The 20881-nt window shown below is 36.6% G+C and overlaps 1 protein-coding gene across 3 annotated transcripts in view; it reads right to left on the reverse strand.

The window, feature by feature from the left end:
* Window positions 1–521: 521 nt before the first annotated feature.
* The window catches only part of LOC309486125 (signal-induced proliferation-associated 1-like protein 2), a 153103-nt gene continuing 132743 nt past the window's right edge, over window positions 522–20881 (reverse strand). For all 3 annotated transcript variants that reach the window (XM_082153280.1, XM_082153281.1, XM_082153279.1), the window contains 5 exons: window positions 15707–15926; window positions 9593–9724; window positions 5221–5338; window positions 2711–2792; window positions 522–1471 (listed from right to left, as the gene is read on the reverse strand). In XM_082153280.1, the coding sequence (XP_082009406.1) occupies window positions 1325–1471; window positions 2711–2792; window positions 5221–5338; window positions 9593–9724; window positions 15707–15926 (699 nt within the window). In that variant the 3' untranslated portion in view covers window positions 522–1324. The remainder of the gene's footprint in view (window positions 1472–2710; window positions 2793–5220; window positions 5339–9592; window positions 9725–15706; window positions 15927–20881) is intronic.

The following is a 20881-nucleotide window of genomic DNA, read 5'->3' on the forward strand; positions in this document are numbered from 1 at the left end:
TTGAGAGTATTTCCCCTACAAATTCTCATTAACATACTGAAATAAATAAATACAAATTTTGCACTTGCATCTCATTTGACATTTTTTGCAGTATTATTATAATGACAAACACATTCCCCTGCAAATTCTCATTGCCATAATGCAAACTAATAATAATAATAATAATAAAAGAAAAATATTTTACACTTGTATCTAACTTTACAAAAAAAAAATTTTTTTTGCATTATTATTATAATGACAATTAACACATTTCCCCTCCAAATTCTCATTACCATAATGCTTTTAAAAAAAATAAAAATAAAGCAGCAATAATAATTTTGATGTATCATGATGTATACTCACAAATGTGATTTTTTTTATTTATAAATTAATGTAATGTATATATTATAAAAAAAATTATGAAAAAACTCTTGCTATCTAGAATTCTAAAATCATAGGACATGTAAATAATATAGACATTATTAAATTTGCACATCAATTAGTTTATTCCTAGAACCTGAAATATAAAAAAATGCACCACATTTTGATTTTACATACTACATTTATTTAAAAAAAGCAACCAATGTCCCATCTTACACAAACTCAATTTACAGAGAAACACATTTGTAAAAGCGTAGAAACCAAAGTGTTATCTAGCAGCATCCAAATGTTGGAATGAGGGAGAAAAAAACAAAAAAAGACAAATCATCAATAAATCTATGTATCGGACACAGTCCTGGCCGTCACAGTATCCTTGCCTTGCCGCTTCCACTTTAATAAAATAAACTAATTTAGGTTAAATAAGCTTAAATAACAGTGTTAAATACAAGACACTTGATTGGAGGTTCTGTACAGAGATGGACAGTTTTGGCATGTGACTGTGGTTCACTAGGCGTGTGTTTCAGGAACAGAGAGCGAGCGACTTCATGCACACACACCGGCTTCATCTTTCCTTTGAGGCACGATCTCAATCGCACGACTTCTTCAGGAAAAACCTTCAGGGATGTTTCTCCGATCAGCGCCAGAACTCGTGGACACGATGTTGAACGTTTTGATTGTATGCCTTTCAATAACGGAGGCAGAAAATGAAACTTTTGTGAAGGAAATGCCTAGTTTTGATGCGTTACATTCATAATCCACCTCCAGGATCTGATTCAGTACATTCTGCCCCGCAAGTGAACCAGCGAACACCAGCCAAGTGGCTTCCTCAGTCCAACATGTACTTACATTCTACATCTCATTGGAATTGCAGTAGGAATTGGGCTTTGCTAGCGTAGGTGGATGCAGTTCTCCAGTGGTTTTGGCCTCTCGTTTGCCCTGAAGACCTGGGCCGACGGAGTCTCCATCAAGGCTTCTTGTCGATGGTGTGGAAGAACCACTCTGTGAACCTCCTGAGCTGAGCGGCTGCTGTCTGGCTCTCCTCCTGCAAACGCATGTTGTCCTGCCTCAGGTTCTGCACCTCCACCTGGAGGATCGCCTTGTCCTCCTTCTCCTGCACACACGAGCACGAGAACGGCTTTAGAACAGCGTTTTATGGTCATGCTTATAATATGATATCATTGTGTGGAAACGAGCAGCTTGGAGATTCTTCCAGAACGTCAAATCAAACAGGGCATGAGAGCAAAAAACATATGAATAAACTGGTGTAGTGTTTAACGCAGAAATTGCTAGTAAATTTCACCAATAATTTAACAAAAGTAAGTAACACAAAACAGCATGTTACAAAATTAAACGTGATATTTTGAAGACTCAAATTGTATTTTCTTGTAAAACTCCAATAATTTTTGCTTTATTTACAACTTCAAATACTCGTGTTTTTTTTTACAGTGTCTAGGATAAAGCAGCTTTTAAAACTTTTAATACAGATGCTTAAATATTCTCAAATTCTGTAAATTCTGAATGCTGTAATGTTGTCAAATTAGAAATGGATAATACTGTAATTTTTATTTATTTATTATATTTTATCAAATGTTTATTATCTATTTGATTTTGGGTTTTTTTCAGTTTTTTTTTTAAAACGGCAATTTTATTCATGACATTTTATCTAAATTTTTTTTGTACATTTTTTTGTACATTTTTTACACAATATTTTAAGTGCTAATAATGTCAAACAGTAATATTGTGAAGGCAGCAATGCTGTCAAATTAGAAATGGATAATGCTGTAATTGTTTTATTTATTACATTTTTATAAAATTTTATAATTTTTGTAATTTTTACATTTTTTTTAAAAAGTGGTTATATTGTCAAAATCTAATATTTTAATGGCGGTAATGCGCCCAAAACAATTCAATTCATTTAATAATTTTTTATTACTATTTTTTACATGATTTTTCTCAAAAGTTTAAAAATGAAGTATTTTAGATATCGTACAAATTTCACCTTTGGAGTATTTTGCACTGAGATGTTATTTAAAAGAAGGAAAAGTTTAACAAATAAAAACAATGGCACTAAGTTCTAGAAACCTTAAACGAATATAGATGATCTCCGTCTCATAACTCATGTTCATTAGGCCCTTTATTCAGGTCATTTAGAGTAATTGTACACCAGCTGTACGTATATTGACCTCATATGACGTTATATGCTGGGTGTCCATTACGACACATTGTTTGCCTATCCTTCCCCTTAAAACCCTTCCTCCTGTAAACTCACAATCACAGTTGACGTACTTCCTAGCATTTACAGTGAGACGTAGAGAAAAAACAGCTATTGTTCTCCATTAGCACAGTTCACCTTTTTCAAGTCATACTGCAGCTGTCTCAAGATCACCTCCAGCTGATTGACTTTTCCCGTCAGCGTGGCCGGAGACGTATCGCTGAAGACAGAGACAGAAGTATTAGGCTATACATAACATAAAAAAAACAAGAGTGTATAGAGTGTATCGACTGTAAAAAAAGATGGATGACGCCCGTTCACTGTCTTCCATTGGTGAAGAGTGAAGCCGCCAAAGTCATCCCCAAAAAGTCCATTGGTGCCTCAGTGACTACTTCGTTTAGAGAAGCTGTCAATCATGACGTCACATTCCCTTTTTTATAGCATCAAATAACTAACTAAGACCAAATGAACACTTAAACTTACATTAGCATGATAAAAACTACCTAAAATGACAGAAAACATCTTTGGGAAAAAAATTATTTGAAGTGTAATTTGATTGTTTAGCTTGCCTCATGTCCATTAGACTTCATGGGGAGGCGGGGTTTATGAGCTATACTGGGACCAGCCACCGGGAGGCGATCGAGGCGCTTTGGCTTCTCTTTTTAGGACTTGTGTGGCACACCCGGTCTGATCCGGTTAAACTCACAATTAATCGCAATGAAACCGCATGCGATTTGGCAAAGGCTACGATTATTTTATGCGCAGTTTGTCAGTGAAGTACGACTCTCAGCAGTAAACGCTGCTCCATCTGAACACCAGAGGGCGTCTCACACACACACACACGCCACATATCCATCTGAACACCAGAGGGCGTCTCACACACACACACACACACGCCACATATCCATCTGAACACCAGAGGGCGTCTCACACACACACACACACACACGCCACATATCCCTCTGAACACCAGAGGGCATCTCACACACACACACACACACGTCAAATATCCCTCTGAACACCAGAGGGCGTCTCACACACACACACACACACATACACGTCAAATATCCCTCTGAACACCAGAGGGCGTCTCACACACACACACACACACACACGTCAAATATCCCTCTGAACACCAGAGGGCGTCTCACACACACGCCACATATCCCTCTGAACACCAGAGGGCGTCTCACACACGCCACATATCCCTCTGAACACCAGAGGGCGTCTCACACACACACACACATGCCACATATCCCTCTGAACACCAGAGGGTGTCTCACACACACACGCCACATATCCCTCTGAACACCAGAGGGCGTCTCACACACATGCCAAATATGCCCCGCGCAGAAGTACAATAACACACATCATTCCAGGAAATAACTTTCGCTGTAACGAATAAACAGAAGATTGAAACGCTTTGATTATACATAGGGTGGCCATACATCCGGATTTTAAGCCCCCTGTCCGGCGTCCGGTGCAGCCTCAAGCCGGACACGTATTTGTCTTCCTTTTTGGAGTTGCGCTGAATCAGCCTAAAAAAACCCGCTCTAGAATCTTTATTGGGACGCAGCAGTAAAGCGTCTAATGCCGTAAGATCTCTGGTCAAACAAATGATTGGCTGAAAGCGCTGTCGAATAAATATCTGATGTATCATTGGTTAAAAACGTAAACAAGCCTCCACGTCGTGGAGTCCATGTGCTGGCTACGCCATATCATAACGTTAACATGTCGAAACGTCAGACCTCATTTCATCCGGAATGGACAAAAGAGCACGAATTTGGAGAGCACCTGAGCTACTGCAGTGAGTGAACTTCTTTGTTAAGAACTGAAATGTGTATTTATTTATTTTTCGCATTCATTATTTGTTTATTTATGCATTTCTGTTAATTCCAGAAGTGCAGAAATGTTATGTTTTCTGGCACTGTGCACTTTTCAAGGCAGGTTCATCTCAGTGGTCAGTTTTTGAAACAGACTAAACAATTTGAAACAAATACTGTGAACACTTTTTACCTCTTCTGTTACACACAGGTCTACATCAAGATATATCATACATCAAATTGTCTGGCAATGAATAGACTATTTCAGAATCACTGTATCATAATACCATCGATATGATGGACAAAACTGTATTGTAGTTGCGAGTACATCACAGTCCTATGCAGTTATTCTTGCTTCACTAAATGCCGCAAAGTTTCCTCCTTTTTGGTGTTATGGAAATGGCCACCCTTATTAAACATGACTAATAAACACACGACTGCCTTATTCTGTGTAAGAAGCACATCATGTCACAGAAGGAGGAGCTCAGCTGTCGTTATGAAGTGAGTTTGGAGTAAAAGCATGTTATTAAATGTTGTCTTTTGTTGAACAGAGGTTCATAAATGCCTCTCATGTTTGACGAGTGTTGCTTTTTCAAATGCACATTATAAGCGACTCAAACTCACAGTGCTTTCAGACGGAGCAGCGCTTACTAATGATCACAGAGCCGTACGTCACTGACAAGCTGCACATAAATTTAATAATCGCAGCCTTTGTGATTTCATAATCATGATAAGCCAAATCGTGCGATTACATGTAAATTGCGATTAATCGTGCAGCCCTAGTCTATAGTGTGTGTAGTGTGTGTGAGATCCGGTTAAACTCACCCGGCCTCCAGCGCAGCTCCTTCAGCGGCCGCCACTCGTCTGGTGAGTTCTCGTGAGATCTGGAGCGCTTCGGCTCTCTGCATGTCCGTCATGGTGCAGAACGAGGACACGCGCTGGTCTGGACACAAGCAAAGCAAAGTCAAGTCAAGTTCCCTTCATTTATACAGCGCTTTTAACAATATAGATTGTTTCAAAAGCAGCTTTACAGTGATAATAGGAAATTACAGTAACAGAGATTGTTTTGGCTGTACAACAGGTCTAGGATAAAGTTATTGTCCAGCTAAAGTTAGTTTTGATTGATTCATTTCAGTTGCAAAGATCATTAGTTATTAACTTAGGAGTCGCTAACATGATACTGTTCTAACAGAAAACCCTTAACGCGCCCCGGCCGCTCATCCGCACGACAACAGTGTTTGGGGCTCGAAAACGCAAACCTCGAAACAGGTTCCAAGGTGCAAGCCTTAAGAAAAAAGAAAAGAAAAAAAGTTCTCTCTGCGCAAACTTCAAAAACGTGAACCTGTGAGAACGCTGACGGCGTGCACATGCGTATTACGTGTTTAGTCTATAGATATGCGCATTTGAATATATATATGTGCAGGCGTGTAGCGTTTCTTTACAAATTTACCTCAACAAATTACTTGTCTGGCCTTAAAAATGTATAATACAGAATTTTTTATTGCTTCCGCGATACAAACATCACACACACACACACACACACACACACACACACACACACACACACACACACACACACACACACACAGATCAGGTGTGTTCTCAATCTGACAGCCGTCCTACACATGAGCTGGGCTGCTGAAACAAGACCAGACTGCTTCAGGTACCATAAATACACTTTAAAGACTGATGCAATATTTGGAAATAAAGTTACAGTCTCTATAGAGGAGATGCTTTTTCTGGGTCTTACTGAGACACCGTTGCATCTAAACACTGAGAGATAAATTTAGCTTTCAACATATTTGCCCTCCATTTACATCAGCGAGCACAAATGCGAGTGTGTTTATAAAATGTAAAACAAACGTTCATAAACATGCATAAACACTCATAAAAATTAATATACAAGTGGGTGACTTGAGACTAAGAGTCGTGTGGCTCTTTAAAGGCCCACTGAAGTGCCTTGGCTTTGTGTGATGTGTTGACGTAATGTCCACTGAAACAGGAAGTGAAGGCAGGACATATTGAATGGCTCCTCCCTCTTTTCAAATAGCCAATAGCGTTTAGTTTACCTCACAGACTGACAGCACCATGGAAGCGAATCCGAACACTGATGATACAATAAAGTCTAGTGAATAAAGTATAGCCATTTCATTCTTAGCCAACGTACAGTTGGAAAACAGAATAAAGCTCGAGTGTTTGAGCAACTGAACACGCATCTCAACACATATTGCTCTGTGACTTGTCAACGGCTGCTCACCAGGTGGTATTTATTGCATAGGGGGCGGAGCTTCAGATTCTAGAGAGCATTTGATTGGACAGAAGATGTGATGAGAAGCTGAAGTCCACGTTGATGTCATAAAGATCTGTGATCCATTTTAGCAGAATTGAGAGACTGTAAGTTTTGAATGCTTATATCTCCTACAGTAAATGCAAATTTTATAATTGTTTTGGAGCACACCAGCTCATTCATAACCTTAAGGCTAACATATTCATACTTGAAGCTAAAAAACATACATTTTGATTTCAGAATTTCTACTTTAATGCTACTGCCAAGGCTCAAAGTCTCACTGGTCATTCATTACAAACATAGTCCAGATGTAAACCCAAAATTATACATGAAAAACTGATCTGAGACCTGATAGAAGACCTGTTTGCCACATAAATGACTATTGTGCAGATGTCAAGGGTTTAAATCTGTTCCCATTGTGTCATCAGATGCAACATATGGGTAGACGTCCTAATGACACACGTTTAGCAGAAAGACAGCAATGAGAATGTGAATACAGCTGTACTTTATTTTACTGTCTCGCAAATCAATGAACATACTCTCATCACAGCATATGGAGACAGACGCTGCTGTTGGAGATCATCTGAAGGCTTTCAGCAGAACGTAAAGAGTTTAATTTACGGTCGTCTCTCAGGAGATTCCTAACATGTGTGTTTCTGATCAGAACTGGCAGTCTTTCATTAAAAACATGACAATAAAACCTCTGTGTCTCTCCTCAGAGCTCTGATCATAAACCACATCATGCTTGAGTGGACCACATGAAAACCAGAGCCTGAGTTCTCAGAGTTCAGTATGTTGTGTTATTTCTTCACAGAAATCAGTGTTTGTAATTAAACACTAGACTTCTCCTGTGTGTCGCCATGTTAATACATTCATGCATTCTGGGACTTGATCGATGTTCTGCATGCAAAAGACCCCAAACATGATAGTGACTATTAAAATGCAGCTGCAGTTAATATATAAATACAGTTTAATATATAAATACAGTTTATCTCAAACAGATTTTCATGCATTAAATTGGTTGCATTAAATTAGAGGTGTAAATGTCTTTCCTATGCAGGCCAAAATTACAATACAAAAATACATATATAACATTTTGCTTAAAGAAACTTAAGCCTTCAGCATCAATATGTTTTGATTGTGACATTATTTTCATGCCAATTAAGTACAATTATCTCCTGTAATTAACAATACATATATATATATATATTGTGTGTGTATATATATATATATATATATATATATAGTGTGTGTGTGTTTTGTGTCTCTCTCCTCTATAGTTCCTTTTAATAAAAATAAAAATGTAATCTAAATAGAATCACCATTAAAATAATGAAATTTACAAAAGCATCTAGATCAATTAGAGTAATGAAAATTTGGGTGAGATTAAAGCCACAATGAAAACAGTCTTAATGATCCTAAAAATAGGCTTCATTTAGCTAAATATAATTCAATTTCTCTTTTGATTTTGTGCTTGAATATGACCTCGGCTCAATTTCATGAGATTCACCCAAAAAGGAAAGCTGTGTGATGTTCTTTAGTTCATGCAACGAGAAGCTAACAGTGTTTATGCTTATAGGCAAAATAATTGATTTACGCATGAACCTCAGGTTTAACTGATGAATGTATTCTTTCTGGGATGATCCTAGATCGTGAAAAGCCTCAATATAAGAGACAAATGAAGCTCCTCAGAAACATGTGCTTGAGGCCTCATCCTACGACAACAGAGAAACACAGGTTCAATGACTTTAATGAATACAGGAGCCATGAACAAAATAATGACGGCCTTCTTACTAATCCATTTACAGAAATGACAGGCTCACACACAGGAGGGGCCGAGCGTTTCTGAACACCAGAGATCACATGCAAATGTCCGAGGACAGGGCGGGCCAACAATTACCCAGCATGCTGTGCTGTCTGAGGGTTTAACTGTAGGCAGCTCGTGGTCTTTGTGTGAGTGATTCTGGGTGTCTGTCTACACAAAAAAATATTTAGACCAAAGTTTAAGATTTATGTATTTGAATTGCATTACAATACATTTGGATTACAATTTTAACAGAGTAATAAAATTAATGTGATGCATATTTTGTTTCTCTGTGCAGATTCCCTGTTGTTTTCTACTATGTGAACTGAATGTACGCACACAGGAAATACTTCTGACAATAGAAATTTGTGCAGGACAAAAAATAAATAAATCAAGGCATACTTTATTATTAACTATTTGCATCTTTTCAATATGCATTTATTCAAATCGCTTAGAATCAGCATCAATCTGTTCATTGTTCAAACCATTACATTAATTGGTTAAAATATGGCATGCTGTTGATCAAGCAATATCCAATTAGTTAAAATGTATGAGATTGAAACAAATTGGATTTATTGATTATAATGTATCATAAACACATGGTTATTGTGTATTAAAAGCTGCAGTCCGTAGTTTAAGCCATCTCTGTTCGAAATCTGCAATTGCAGACTTCCCAGTCTGTCAGTAACGCTCTGTTTACTTCCTGTCTCTATGAAGCCCCTCCTTCTGAAAAGCACACTGTGCTCTGATTGGTCGGCTGGATCAGTGTGTTGTGATTGGTTGAGCGCTTCGAGTGTGTTTGGGAAATGTCCCGCCCCTTACCATAACCACCAGTTTAACACACTACTGACTAACTCAACCAGGCCCCGCCCCTTTATTCTGCATATTAATGATTTAAATGAGGAATATTGTGACGTGTTTGTTCCCGGAAGAAACTCAAGACTACAAGGGAGTTCAGAAACACTGACACTGATATAGAGAAGAACTCCCGCTGGAGGAAACCTTTATCAAGCTCAAACAGCAACATCACACACTAAAGAAAGATGAACATGAGAAAAGCATAATAAGAGCCCATCTCTCGCCACACACAGTGTTTTTCCACATACCTTCAAAAGCCCTTGCCGCGTCTACGAGGTGAGACCAGTCCAGGCCCGTGGCTGTGTCTGGTAGAGGCATGAGACCCGGGTCGCTGAACTTCGCCCGGTCCGCGAGCGAGCCGTCAGAGAACCAGAACTCATCTATAGAGATGGTTACACACACACACAGAGACAGATCAGACACACACTCGCCACCACACGTTACTGTCAATCTAACGGCCTCTTCCATCTCGTGAGCTTCCCCTGGGTTTCCACACATCAGACCGGGACAGAAACGGCTCACTCCTGGTCCATCTGTCTGGAGGTCGTGAAGGTCACAGTAATGAAGGCAGTGGGAGTGACAGTGCTGGAGAATAATGAATCGGTCACATGCTGTCTTTACCACATAATGCCTCTTTTTATGAGATCTCAAGAGCGCGACTGACAGCAGAATGAGAGCCATTAATTTAAGAGCGGATCATTCATTTAAGATCTGCTCGATTGGAGAGGAAAGTCTTCAAGAATGTGGATGACAGACTACATAGAAGAAAAGAGCTAGAGCCTACCTGACACTGCGCTCCAAAAGTTTGAAATTAACGCTGTCAAATCACTGGCCAATTTGGTGTGTTACTTATTATGTTTATTCACTTTGCTGGGGAAGCTTGTGAAAACCAAATCTGTGCAGATTTTAGCGAAAATACTCAACTCGTGAGTCATATGTGACCCTGGACCACAAAACCAGTCTGATGGGTAAATTTTTTTGAAATTGAGATTTATACATCACATGAAAACTGAATAAATAAGCTTTCTATTGATGTATGGTTTGTTAGGATAGGACAATATTTGGCCGAGATACAACTATTGAAAATCTGGAATTTGAGGGTGCACAAAAATCGAAACATTGAGAAAATCTGCTTTAAAGTTGTTCATTTATGTTGGCGATTGTGCTGCATTCACTCACAGAAATAAATGTTTTATATATTTACGGTAGGAAATTTACAAAATATCTTCATGGAACATGATCTTCACTTAATATCCTAATGATTTTTGGTATATATATAAAAAAAAAAAATCGATAATTTTGACCCATATAATGTACTGTTGACTATTGCCACAAATATACCCGTGCGACTCGTGACCAGTTTTGTGATCCAGGATCATCATATATTAAATACAGCATATTGCGCAGAATCTGCGTATATCTGGCTTACTGAATTACTAATTACTGAATTAAAATTACTACGCTTACTGCGTATATCATGACCGTCACTACGCAACAGATAACGGCGCGCTCATTCATTTGCATTGAGGCAAAAGCGAAGATTAAACAGCATTTGGTTAACAGAAAAGACATCCTAAATCTTTTTGATGTTCTTTGTACTGTATTGATCTGTCCACCTTAAAACACATTTTTGGTGAAAATGATGAGGATGAAAGAGGAAGGGAGGAGATGACAGGATTTTGTTTATATATATATATATATATATATGCCTATATAAGCTGTGATGTAGTTAATCTGGTCATTTCTTCGGCTAGTAGAAGTTCTGAATGGCTGGTAAGTTAAAAAATGTTGTAGCCAAATTGGCCGTTGAGTGAAAAAGTTCAAACGTACAGCAGAATAAGGCATCTGAGGATATGAGGCAGACACACTCTCCTCTCGGCGCTATTAAACTGCTGTCTCTCTCGGCAGCCGTCAGGAGATCCCTGAACATGGCTTCATTTTTCAATCAATTGCGTGTGTCCAAACCTCTCACTGTACATCTCTCTCTAGCCTGATAGACAGGACATGCCATAAACATTTTCCCATTTCATAAAGAACTCGCTCTGAGAACGATGTGAGGGAAAAACAGCAGAACGCTGGAGGTAAATGTGGCCCTCTCTCTCTCTCTCTCTCTCTGTGTGTGTGTGTGTGTGTGTGTGTGTGTGTGTGTGTGCCTCAGAGGGACGCAATCTGTCAAATTAGACCATTCACTAGATGAGCAGGGTGAGGAGAAAAATTCTGCAAACTGCTATCTGTCGAAACAATCAGAAATTGATCACGCGTGACAGCAATCAGCCACCGCGGGCCACTCGAAAATCCAGCTATAAATGAATCATCTCTCACACACTGATTAAAACTGTTAAATGTGTTCATATTAGAGATCCTTCAGTTCAAACCAAATTATATGTGATTGTTTGCTCTGGTGTGTAACCGTGCCTTTATCTAATAATAATTTCAAATGTCGCTCGCAGCACATCTCTTTTTATCAAGTTTTTCCTCTTTATAAACAAGCAATCTTCAGTTGGGGTTTATACTGTCACTGTGGACCAAAACCATATTTAGAGATTTAAGTCACACCTAACTCTTAAATAAATAAATAATAATAATAATAATAATTTATAATAATAATATTGATTATTAAGATATGTTCTTATTAAAAATAGGAATTATAATTAATTAGGAATATATCTATGTAAATATATCAACTATAATTATTATTATTATTATTAACCATTAATAAGAATAATTAATATAAAATATAGATTATAAAGATTAAATATATTAACTTTAAGTATTATAATAAACAGCAATATTTGTATTATTAATAACATAATGAATAATAAGTAATATTATATATAAATACAAAATCAATATAGAAAACTAGAAATGTATATTGAATACAGTTATTATAATTAATAATATTAATGCTAATAATATTTTAATTAATTAGGATTATATATAAATATATTAAATATAAGAATTATATTTAACAATAAGATTTTATTAATATTAACAATTAATAATAACAATTAAAATATATAAAAATGTAAATATGGTTATTATAATAAATAATAATATAATTAATAACGATTATATATTAATATGAGTATTATAATTAAAATTAATAATAATAATAATAAATATAAATAATATTAAATATATATAAATAAATACAATATATATTTTATATAATATAAATATATTATAGTATTATAATTTATTATAATAATAATTATTATTACTGCATTAGACCACAAAATATTAAACCAAGAATAATTAATTACAGAATAAAAGCACAAACACACTTCTCAAGCAAAACCACTGTTTGTGGCAATGTTGAAAATACAATTGATGTCATACTGTACATTTACAAAAATCACCAGCTTGAAATAAAGAAAAGTGATGTTAGTGAAGAGAAAAGATTTATCCAGACTCTTGGTTTGATATTTTCTTACAATGACATATTTATAAGTGTGAGTTAAGTGTGTAAAATACTTTGAGCAGGAACAATCCCAGCATCGGTGCAGTAATAACACATAATCCTGATCCTCATGGCTGTGACAGGTGTCTTCTCCGCGCTGAGCAAGAGCCGCTTTAGCCGTGACATTTCCTTCTTCCTGGCTTTTAATTAAAGATGCCATATAAAAGGACTCACACTGGGTTCTGTGTCACATGCACGTAACTGCCTCTCTGGTCAGGAAATTATTCTGTCTGGTTACCCGTATGGGGCTGAAACGCACGCATCATGATGAGAGGCGTTTATGGATGACAGGTGCTTTAGTCTCAAACTTGTATGGTTTCTAATGGTTTTATTTACAGTGAACAGCGGCTGTTATGCTCCGAATCTCCCCTATGGTTATGATGCATCTTTGAAATCTCACATATGTGACACTGGGTCACAACACCAGTCTCGAGTCACACTGGTATATCTGTGGCAATAGCCAACAATACATTGTATGGGTCAAAATTATTATTTAATTTTTTTTATGCCAAAAATCATTATGATATTAAGTAAAGATCATGTTCCATGAAGATATTTTGTAAATTTCCTACCGTAAATATATAAAACATTTATTTTCCTAAGTGAATGCAGCACAATCACGAACATAAATGAACAACTTTAAAGGAGATTTTCTCAATGTTTCGATTTTTTTGCACCCTCAGATTCCAGATTTTTCAAATAGGCGTATCTCGGCCAAACCATACATCAATGGAAAGGTTATTTATTCAGCTTTCATATGATGTATAAAAAAATTTACCCATATGACTGGTTTTGTGGTCCAGGATCACATATGTGCACATTCAGACAGACATGCTATGTGAAGATGCATCAATGCAAATTTGACATAAATTATGTAAAATGCCATTTCTCTGCGTTTTCACTGGCACAAAAAATCCAATCTTTTACTCACATCTGACACAGATCGGAATATGTTGCGCACGTGTAAACACAAAAATCCACACGAGATCTGTTTCTTCGCATCCGATCTGAGCCACTTCCAAATGTGGTTTTATATTAAATACATATCCGATATCTGGACATCCGACCTATGTCTAAACACGCATATCCGATTCCCCTTTGAATTCAAGCCACCACAAGACGAGGATGACACGTTTATTCACAAATATAGCTTTTTAATGTTGTATAATGAGGCAGACGTGCCAGTGTGCGCTCACTCACAGCTTTGTATTGAGGTGGGAACTATATGAAGAGTTCAGATGCAAAAGCCTCTAAATGCCATCTGAAATTTTCTTATAGAATGATCATTTTTATCAAGCTTGTATATTTAAGTTCAGTAATTTCACTTAAATGACAATTAATAGGTAATCTTCATTGCCATTTAAGTGAAATTATTGAATTTAAATATACAAGCTTGATAAAAATGATCATTCTATAAGAAAATTTCAGATGGCATTTAGAGGCTTTTGCATCTGAACTCTTCATATATATATACATATATATTTATCTTTGTAAAGAAAAGAAATTGGGCGAACACAGAAACATTCAGGAGCTGGTTTTTAACCTCTGCCCGTGGACTTTTATAAATAAAACAGCTTCACTACTGAAAGCTACATTATATTTCTCAGCAATGAGATGATAACTTCACTGCAATTAAACCAACAAGCTTCACTATTAGCTCTCTCGCTCGCTCTCTCTCTCTCTCTCTGTCTCTCGTGAATTCATAAAAAAAAAATATTCAGAATTCACTTCAGAATTCTAGATCTGATCTGTAGATAAACGAAAATGATTTCCGGACTATAAATCTGTTCAGTCAGATTTTGCGCTGCAAAACATTCATGAGTCATGACAGCTGTTATCTAGTTCATGCTGGCAAATAATCATGACCACCCGACATGAACTATATAAATAATTTTAATAGCACGGCCATTCAAAACCATGTGCAGTGTAAAATCACAGAAAATCATTTTGGGCGGGAATTAATGTAAACACAGATATCAGATTCCAGTCCTGTCTAAAGTGAATGTAAACAGGAAATGTATGTGAATATAAAAAGATCGGATCTGTGTATTAAAGGGGTGGTTTAATATGATTTCACTTTTCTAGCTTTAGTTAGTGTGTAATGTTGCTGTTTGAGCATAAACAACATCTGCAAAGTTACAACGCTCAAAGTTCAAAGCAAAGGGAGATATTTGCTTTTAAAGAAATCGCTTTTTAAGGATTACAACAAACGGCTGGTAGAGACTACACCACATTCCTCCCGGGTTAGTGACATCACCAACCCTAGAATTTACATAAACCCCGCCCCCTGAACACGATTTATAGATTATCAAGACAGAATATGCTAATCAATGACTAGAAGATAACTACACATAAGCTACATAAATTCATCAACTAACCATTCTGAAATGTTGTCTACATGTTGTCACTTCTTGAGTCTCTCCATCTTTGTCTGACTTCGGTTTGAACATAAACGGCTAAAAGTTTTTGACATTTTCAGTGCATGTCTGTGTGAGGTAAAAGAACACAAGCTCTTGAAGCTCCGCCCCCTGTGCCAGGAGCAGCAGCTCATTTGCATTTAAAGGAACAGACACAAAACGGTGCGTTTTTGCTCACCCTCAAAAAGTGACAACTTTAACATGCTATATAAAAATATCTGTGGGGTGTTTTGAGCTAAAACTTCACATACACACTCTGGGGACATCAGGGACTTATTTTACATCTTGTGAAAAGGGCATTACACCACCCCTTTAAGACTTGCAGTGTAAATGCAGCCTTTGTGTCATACATGTATATATATAAATGGTAATGCAATGCATTATAAAAGGAGTATGCATGTGATGCGTATAAATGCAGTCTCTGTTGGCCGCTCACTGTGCACCCGCCCCTGTGTTTCAGCAGTGATGTGAGGTGCAGGACTCACTCTTGAGCTTGGATGCGGGCTGGTTGAGGCTGATGCGGGGGGGCAGCGTGCTGTGGTACGGTGGAGTGCTGGAGAACAGTATATCGTTGGGCATGGCCTGGTCCAGCATGGAGCTTCGTGAGCTGGCATAGGACGACCCCTTCCTATTACTGCACACACTCTCGTCCGAGAGAGTCCGGTACAGGGAACGCCTCGGTGACAGGCTTCCCGCCGCTGACGCCTGGCAGGACACACACATCAATACTGTAAATCACAGATGTTAAACGATAGTTCACCCAAAATAAAAATTCTGTCAGTAATTATTCACCCTCGTGTCGTTCCAAACCCGTAAGACCTTTGTTCATCTTCGGAACACAAATGAAGATCTTTTTGATGAAATCCAAGAGCTTTCTGATCCCTCCATAGAACGTCAATGCAACTTTCAAGGTCCAGAAAGGTAGTAAAGACATCGTTAAAACAGTCCATGTGACTCAAATGTAATGTTATAAAGCTATGAGAATACTTTTTGTGTGCAAAAAAACAACTTTATTCAACAATTTCTTCTCTTCTGTCAGACTCTTGCACCATTCGCGTAGTAAACAGTGCAGTGCTTCCAGGTTATAGGGGATGCCGGATAATTATTGGCTGACGCTGGTCATGTGAGCACCACGACATGGCAGCCAGTGTTCTGACGTAGTACCAAGAAGAACTGCACTGTGTTTACAGCGCGAATAGTGTAGGAGTCTGACAGAAGAGAAGAAATTGTTGAACAAAGTCATTTTTGGTTTTTTTTTTTGCACACAAAAAGTATTCTCATAGCTTCATAATATTACATTTGAACAACTGGAGTCACATGGACTGTTTTAAGATGAGTCTTTACTACCTTTCTGGACCTTTAAAGTTGTAATGACGTTGCTGTCTATGGAGGGATCAGAAAGCTCTCAGATTTCATCAAAAATATCGTCATTTGTGTTCCGAAGATGACAAAGGTCTTACGTGTTTGGAACGACAAAGGGCGAATAATTGACATAATTTTTTTTTTTGGGTGACCTATCCCTTTAATACCAGAAAAATGACATGTATATTAGTATAATAGTATTTACTAAGACATATAAACATATATGCACAAAGTCTCCACTATCGCTCCCAGCAGGACGTGGTTAGTAGGTTTGTTTTGGACTGAATACATGGAAAATCCTCATGTTCTTGTGTGGCTAAACAGCCGGAAGTTATAAATAAAGCCTGTTCTTTATCTGCAGCTGTGCACTATTGAGAGTGTGTTGCTTGCGACTAAAGCAGAGCCATATTCGGTCAGCTGGACGAGAGGGGTAAGTGCGGCCCGGGGCCCGTGCATCAAACAGATAGAGCTCACTATCCAGCACATATTAGTTAGTCTTCAAGTCTAGTTGAAGGGTTCCTGTGGCTCAAAGAGTAGATCATGGATTGGATTTCTGGGGAATGCATGAACTGATAAAATGTATACTTTGAATGATTCTTTGGATAAAAGCGTCTGCCAAATGCATTAATGTGAAGTGTTGAAGTCTAAAAGCTAGTGAGCCTCCTTAATGTCAACTAGGCAGCAGCATAACAGAAATGAAGCATCATAAAGTGAGTGATTTGACACTCTACATAGACAACAAAGTCAATGCACAACAAAAATAATACTCTTCATGTGACACACACTCGCTTACAAGTGATTTCAATGGCCATGGCCATCTACATAAACTTTAAAATACATTATCATACACAAATCTGGCAAAATAGTATTTGAAAATATATATATATTTTAGTAACATAATATACATTACTGTTCAAATGATGGACTTAGTGTGATTTTCTAAGCCTACTAATACTTTATTCAGCAAGGATGTGTTAAATTTATCAACAGTGACAGCTAAATATTTCTATTTTAATTTTCAACATTGATAATAATCATAAATGTTTCTTGAGCGGCAAATCATCATATTAGAATGATTTCTGAAGAATCATGTGACACTGAAGACTGGAGTAATGATGATGCAAATTCAGCTTTGATCACAGGAATAAATTACATTTTAAAATACTATATTCACATAGAAAACAGCTATTTTAAATGGTAATAATATTTCACAATATTACTGATTTTACTGTTTTTCAATTAAATAAATGCAGCCTTGGCGAAAATATTGAAGACATCACCAAACATTTCTCAACACAGTCTACCATTGTGTCATGGTTTTCTTGCTGCAATGCATTCTGGGATTGCAAAGACATGCTAAAATTGGACAAAACGAGGTATCTTAAAAAGGTAGCATCACATGAAGCAGCTTCTCATCAAGATCACACTGTGTGAGGCCTATATATATGCCATCTAGGTAGATAGCTCACTAGGTAGTCCTACATGTCATATATCCCTGGCATGAGGACAGAGTTAAACACACCCATGAGCTAACAGACTTAAACTGTGCCAAAGCTATTTAGATACATTGTATATGTTTTCCATTCAGAGCGTGAGCCAGAGGAAGTTGGTTCATTCCCAAGCGCAGTCACTTGATCCTGTTCATTTTATTTATAGCACACAATACGTCTTCCACCATTTGAGGCCTGATCAAAAACATCAGTTTGCTGAATTGCCATTACCGGAGGCAAAGCAGACGTCATGGCACACGGGATTCAGCAAAGCTAAACGCCTCCGGGTCCGAACCCTCTGTTTTCACTTCCTTTAGACCAAAATCCCACTCAAATCCCATCGCTGAACCATGAACCACCCTCAATATTTCCCCTCTCTCTCTCTCTCATGCCACTTTATAAGACTAGATCCAGTCTGGTCCTCGGATTAAAACAGCCTCAAATGGGATTTAAGAAGCAGCTTCCGTAGAACTAAAACGAGAGCGGTCTTTAGCACGGCTCGAAACAACATCACTGCTGCAAATAAAGCAGTCGGAGATATTACACAACTCACTGTCTTTACTCATCTGGAAAACAGGGAAGCAAATGGTGTTCTTTTTTTTTAAAGAAGTCTCTTCTGCTCACCAAGGCTGCATTTATTTGTTTAAAAATACAGTAAAAACAGCAATATTGTGAAATATTATTACAGTTTAAAATAACTGGTTTCTATGTGAATATATGTTAAAATTTAATTTATTCCTGTGATCAAAGCTGTATTTTCAGCATCATTACTCCAGTCTTCAGTGTCACATGATCCTTCAGAAATCATTCTAATATGATGATTTGCTGCTCAAGAAACATTTTTGAATATTATCAATGTTGAAAACAGTTCATATTTGTGTGGAAACCGTGATACACTACAATTAAAAAGTTTGGGGTAAGAAAGATACTTTTATAAATGATTTCTATTTCTATTGTTTTGAGCTTTTTATTCATCAAAGATTTGAAGAAAAAAAAAGTATCACAGTCTCCACAAAAATACGAAGCAGCACAACTGTTTTCAACATTGATAATAATCAGAAATGTTTCTTGAGCAGCAAATCATCATATCAGAATGATTTCTGAAGGATCATGTGACACTGAAGACTGGAGTAATGATGCTGTAAATTCAGCTTTGATCACAGGAATAAATTACATTTTAACATATATTCACATAGAAAACAGCTGTTTCAAATTGCAATAATATTCCACAATTTTTACTGTATTTTGATCAAATAAATGCAGCCTTGGTGAGCAGAAGAGACTTCTTTCATGAAGTCTATAATCATAATGTTCTTCATCTGCTCATCTCTTGGTTGTGTTGAAATACAACCAGAGGACAGAATCATGAAAGTATTGAAAGTATAAATCTCTCAGATGAGACTGGGATCCCTTTCCTCCAGCTTCACAGTGTCTGTAATGTACTTCTCTACAGCAGGTTTAACAGGACAGCGGGACGCTCACTTCTCACACTCTCTGCATGCAATATCCACGAGGAAGAAAAACCAGATTGACAATGTTTTCCATTCCGGCTCGCGCTCCACAATGACAGGTCTGTCTCCGGGGGAACGTGTGGCCTTTAAAATAAAAACCCTTCACCGGTGGAAATCTGTGATGGACCAATAACAGCTGCTTTTGTTAGAACAAACTAATGTTATATGGCATAATTAAATATTATATGTTCTAAAACATAAAACATGCGTACAAATGAATATTTCATAATTTGTACCCCTGATATTTTAAGTTAATATTTCAATAATTTAATAACATATCATAATCAACTTGTTCACGGCAAGGTGATTATTGTTAGCAAAATCTAAAACTATAAAAAAAAAAAAAAATTATCTGAATTAAAGCTGAAATCAATTAAAATATAAATATTAGATGAAAAACGTCAACTAAACAAAATTGAGAAATGTTGCTTTTGCAATTAACTGAAATAAGTTTAGGGTGAAGCACTTAAATTATCAACTGGAAATAAATAAAAACTAAAACTGAAATAAAATAAATTCAACCTAAATAGTAATATTTAAAAAAAAAAAAGGCTAAAGATTTAAATGAAATATATAACAGCATATACATTTTAGTAAAATAATATTATTTTAAATATTTTTTATATTTAATATACAGTTTTAATTATATTTATTTGGATCTAAAATGTTATTTTCAAATTAATTATTGTAATTGACCATTTTTAAGATTTAATTATTATGAATTAATATAAGTAAAGTAATAATGTACATTATAGTATTTTTATTAATATTTAATCAGTATTTATTTATAATTATGTATGCAGTTATGACAAATGAGAGGCTACATGTAATATTTGGACTTAATAGATGCATTTATCAAACTGCAGGATTATTTTAAATCTAAAAAACTAAAACAAAACAACGATAACAAAAAAATAATAATATTGAATGAGGGACTTAAAGGGTTAGTTCACCCAAAAATGAAAATTCTGTCAGTAATTACTTACCCTCATGTTGTTCCAACCCCGTGAGACCTTCGTTCATCTTCGGAACACAAATTAAGATATTTTTGATTAAATCTGAGAGCTGTCTCACTCCTCCATAGGCTTCTAAGACATTATAACTTGCTGGCCCAGAAAATAAATTAAAGACATCGTTAATATAGTCCAAGTGACTACAGTGGCTACAATCTTAAGTTTATAAAGCGACGAGAATACTTTTTGTGCGCAAAAAACAAACAAAAATAACGACTTTATTCCACTATTTATTTCCTTCTCTCTGAGACTCGAGTTTTTTAACGTAGTGTTTTAGCGCAGCG

The sequence above is a fragment of the Leuciscus leuciscus genome (assembly GCF_965113295.1).
Source record: "Leuciscus leuciscus genome assembly, chromosome: 22".
In the NCBI taxonomy this organism is placed as follows: domain Eukaryota; kingdom Metazoa; phylum Chordata; class Actinopteri; order Cypriniformes; family Leuciscidae; genus Leuciscus; species Leuciscus leuciscus.